General features: G+C 38.5%; 1 protein-coding gene across 1 annotated transcript in view; it reads left to right on the plus strand.

The window, feature by feature from the left end:
- Positions 1-5,000, plus strand: part of LOC138036999 (UBX domain-containing protein 4-like) — a 24,835-nt gene that overhangs the window by 13,564 nt on the left and 6,271 nt on the right. Inside the window, exons 6-10 of the mRNA XM_068883039.1 lie at positions 111-284; positions 422-474; positions 3,139-3,193; positions 3,801-4,099; positions 4,557-4,659. Of these exons, the coding sequence (XP_068739140.1) occupies positions 111-284; positions 422-474; positions 3,139-3,193; positions 3,801-4,099; positions 4,557-4,659 (684 nt within the window). The remainder of the gene's footprint in view (positions 1-110; positions 285-421; positions 475-3,138; positions 3,194-3,800; positions 4,100-4,556; positions 4,660-5,000) is intronic.

Raw genomic sequence — 5,000 nt, forward strand, 5'->3', positions numbered from 1 at the left:
TATTTCATTCGTCTCTTCCATCTCTTGAATTTGTTGCTTATTTTAGGGCACTCTTTTGTTACTGGAAAAAATGTTTACAGTGACGTTAATTGATTAAATCACCTTTCTAGGCACATCAAAAGTTAAGGACGACCAACATCAATGGTACTACAGCAGCTAGTTCTGTCCCACAATCAACTGCAGTGGCTTCTAGTTCTTTGCAACATTCATCAGATAGCATGGTGTCTCAGGCAGCCCAAGATGCCTCAACAAGTGATATGGATGCTACACCAGGAACATCACAGGTAATGAAGAGTAAGACGGTCTTTGGTGATCATTACTTCTGTACGATAAGGCTAAACATTTTGACCCTTCATGCATGAGGGGTCTCTAACACACACAATGCTATTTCATTGAGTTCTTTTTACTTCCTGTGGTGTAGGAACTACAAGACAGTGCCACTCAACAAACATCATTGCAAGATAAAGTTGACAGGTTGGCTGCCACTTGCATCACTCTGTTCTGTTTTAATAAGTACTAAGTACACATAAAGATCTCAAAGCAAAAACACATGTCATCTTTCACTACTAAACAGCCAGACGTCGTAGGGAAAAAATAGAGATATCAATGGAAGAATGGCTTTCATATTAATTTTCTTTTTCATTTTTTTTTCTTTGGATTGCTTTGAAAACCTATGCATTTTTCCCACAAGAGAGATGATTTTTTCATGAAAAGAATCTGGTGAAAGTTCTTCCCCATGTGCTGGCAAATATACTTTACCGTTCAATATTATTAATTAAACAAGCGATTCTTTCATGACATTCTTCTTTATAGGAGAGATTTTTTCTTTCTTCTGTACAGTACGCCATAGGTCATGATGTGGTGTCCCTTTTTGTAAACTTTGTTGGCTTGTCAGAGTCATATCATTGCACCCCTTGTTTTTTGTTTTGTTTACTCAATGACATAAGTGAAACATCTCTATTCTAACGTCAGGTCATGAACTATTTACACAGTGTTGTAAATTGCCAATCAAAGTAGAGGTTGTACAGTATATTGAAAATCTAAGCATCTTCCAGATGAATGAACTTGTGAACACAAACCTAAAACCTCACAAAAGGTAAACATGACAAACAAAAAAGTGAACGACTTGATCCTAAATACCTCAATGGTATATATTGGGATAAACTGACCGAGACATAAAATTGTTGCTCTATCTTTGTTAATTGGTAACATAGACAGATGTCACAAAATAAAGTGACTCGATAAAACCTAGAACCAATCATTATAATGCTACTTAATTAGCTAGTAAAAAGGTATTTGTTGACCTTTACATAACTTTGGAATTTGAATCAGTACCCACAACTTTGCCCAGTATGCAACTCAAATGGGCCACGACACTGGCTGCCAAGCTGCCACTCATTAACATCAGTGATAGAGATCTTAATAATCAATTAGATACGGTATATTAGAGCAAGACTGAGAGTCTGCATTAGGTACTGGGTAAATATGCAACAAAAACAATCACATCATCTTTACCCATATTACACACCCAACACTCTGGCTGCTACAAAATTCCTTTGGGAGGTGGCATCAACTCCCCATGTGGAAACCAGGAAAGTCATTTGGGAAGAACAACTCATTTCTTTTGAAAGAGGCTTGAAACTCTTTTTGGAGGCAAAATTGTTTAGCGTTACGGCACTCGTATTATCATGTTTTCATAAAAATTAAGTATATCAATGATTGAATGTTTTTTGGCTTTTACCTGCTGTCGTCATAATTATTATAATATAGTGCATAAAAGCCAAAAAACGTTTTTTTATTTTGTCACAATCTTGGTGAAACGTGGTTTCTTGCTATTTATTTCTTTAAGTTTATTGTAGTTATGAGGCTTCTATGTAAACTTCCTCCTGAACCCATTGACTTCTAGGAGTGGAACTTAGGAGATTTTTCTCTGTCGTATGCCAGCCGATTTTACTTGTCAGTGGGGGTGGTCCAGGGCAGTTCAAGTGTCAATGGGTCAAGGGCTAATTATACACCATACTTGCAATGAAGAAGCTAATATTAATTTTATTATAAATGATTTTTGTCATGATAATGTTCATATTAAGACAAGTTGGAAGTGGTAAGAAGGACCCTAAGCTCATTCACATGTATCAGTGCTGAGAATGTTATGTCATTAAATTTTAATGAGCAAATTGATGGGTCTGCATACATTGGCAAGTTTGAATTTCTCTCTTATTTTGATTACCATTCCTGCAAATGAATGGTAGTTGTAGAATTTGATTAAAGTAGAGGAATCATGGAATATACGAGGAAGGGTTATGTTTTTACAAATGTTGGCCGTGTATAACTTATCATACAACAGAATTAACTATTTGAGGGTAATGTGAAGTGCTATTTCTACCCATGTAAACCGTGTGAGCGTTAGCCCTACTAAGGGAATTGGGCTCACACAAGGACAGAGAAAAACTCTGACCAGAGTGGGAATTGAACCCATGACTTTGGGGTTACATCACCACTGGCTGCTCTACCGACTGAAGTTGAATCATGGAATAGTTTGAGAAATGCAAATTTGCAGTTAACCTATTGACTAGTAGGAGTGAGACTTAGTAGACTTTACTCTGTCTAACGCCAGACAATGGTGACGGTCCAGGCAGTTCAGGTGTCAATGGTGTCAATTTCCCAAGGGCTTTTTTCAACGCCTTCAACGGGTAAAGAAAAAAACCCAATGGCTTTTCCAACGCCTTCAACGCTTTCATCAACGCCTCTAACGGGTACCCAACGGGTAACCAACGGCTTTAGCCATTCAACGGAAAACCGTTAGTGTACGTTTTCGCGTGAGAGGTCACAATTATATACTGTGATGGTTAATTACATTAATATAATTATAATAGATCTTAAGGTCTTTATATTAGCCTTCAAAATAAAATTTTTGCTCATCCTGCAACCTTGTTCCCAGGGTCTCTCTTCTCTGCCGCGACAACAAAGGAGGCAGAGAAGAGAGACCCTGGGAACAACATTGGTGATGCTATTTACGGTAGCAGGCCATTATATCTTCAACAGTGTATTAGGAATAAGGATAAACAATAAAAGGACATGATGCTCTCTGATGAGATTCGAACTCTCATAACACTGTGTTGTCCTTTGTCTTATATCCAGAGCAAAAGAGCTAATCGAAAAGAAAAGACAAGAAAAAGACGAAAACGAAAAACAAGTAAGTGTTATCACTTCGTTTTATTGGAGCTGACCTTACAGCCCATACCTTGGACAAGTTCTTCTAAGTGTTTTGACAGCTGTGCTATCCCAATACCACAGCATGTATGGATTTGGCCAACAGCTCTGGTTGGCCATTTCAGTAAGTAACAGCCAGTGAGGATATGATTGTTCTTACAACATTAGATAACCAAGGAGTACATTTTGCCCCTAACATACTTATTCAATGTATTCATTTCTTTTCTTGTATACCAGTGTGGTTGGTTGGGTGATTTTTTAACTGGCATTAACTCATGTTGAAAGTGTTGTCACTCGTGAGAGCTTGGTTAGCAACCACAGGCATTCTTGCTGCAGGCTTTTAAAAAGCTTGTGGAGGCTAATGTAGGCTCTAGCTGCAACCACCCTTAACTTACATGTACATGTATTAATGCAGAGAAGGCTAGTATTGACCTTTTCAACCAAAAATAGTTTGAGAAGTGTTGGTATTCTTCAGGCACTTACATTATGGTTCATTGCCTTAGTTTTCATGGTACTTATACATGTTTAACACTGTGTCTTCTGAGGCGGCTAGTAAAGAATTAAAAAGAAAAATTAATTCTGTATTGTAGGATCTCAGAAAAAAGGAATTTGAGAGGCGTCATTCTGGGCAAGAAATGGCTAAGGCAAAGCGCAACAGAGAGGAAAAGCAGGCACAAGACATTGTGAATCAAATCAAAGAGGACAGAGCTAAGGAGAGAGCTCACAGGGAAGCTGTTCGACAGCAGATATCCAGAGATAAAGCTGAGAGGGAAGCCAGGAAACAGAATGAATTGCAGGAAAGGCAGCGTGCTCAAGCAATGACCGCATCATCATCATCGTCAGGTGCTGTTACAGGTGGAAGTGACAGACAAGCTACAAAAGGAGATTGGTTAGTTTTTTTCTTAATGAAAGACATTGAGAAGTTTGCTTGTGTTCCTGTTGTTCAATATTACTTTCCCTAGCTTTGTTGCCAGATGGTTTTTACAAGGTCTGAGAGAATGCTGTGCTGCCTGTCCTGCAAGCAGATTACTAATCACAGGTTTTGGACTGAGTTCTTCCCCCAGGCCACAGACATCCCCAGAGAAAGGGGCCATTAGACGCCCTGTTCGTATAGTTCTGTATAGTTGGTTACTCAAGTCAAACCACAACACTCAAACCACCAAATTCAAATTTCGTTGAAACTCTTGCAGCACATTGTCTTCTCTGACCTTAGAAAAATTTCTCTGGTACCTAAAGCACATGAAATGTATGCTATTTACCAGAAAAGGGGTCTGTATTAGAAAATCTGTGTCTGAGGTCTTGATTACAACGCGAGTCCACATTTTGACCCTGTTGCCTTTTTTCAGCATTTCTGCCCGTCTTCAGTTTCGTCTTCCTGATGGCAGCTCTGTAACAAACAGTTTTTCGGCTGATTCAACATTAGACACCATAAGGCAGTTCATCAGTAATGTAAGTTTGATATCGTAAAAGAGGTGATTAGTGGTCATCAAGGCGGTAAATAAAATTCACAAATGAATATAACATTTAATCGTTTGTCTCATGATGTAGTAACTTCGGTTGTTAATCGCAATGTTAAGCATCGCTGAAGTTTATTTCTGTTGTCCATGCATGAGGGACAGCATTGTCTCTTAACTAAGATACAATATAGCAATATTAATGAGGGATTGCAAGTACAGCACGCTAATAAACCACCCCGCCAAGCTGTCTCCCCATTGTTCAAAAGTTCAAGTTAACCTAGATTTTCACACAGTAGTCTACACGTTCTGTGAAGAAATCAGTGCTATTTAACA

The sequence above is a fragment of the Montipora capricornis genome, chromosome 1, assembly GCF_036669925.1.
Source record: "Montipora capricornis isolate CH-2021 chromosome 1, ASM3666992v2, whole genome shotgun sequence".
In the NCBI taxonomy this organism is placed as follows: Eukaryota; Metazoa; Cnidaria; class Anthozoa; order Scleractinia; family Acroporidae; genus Montipora; species Montipora capricornis.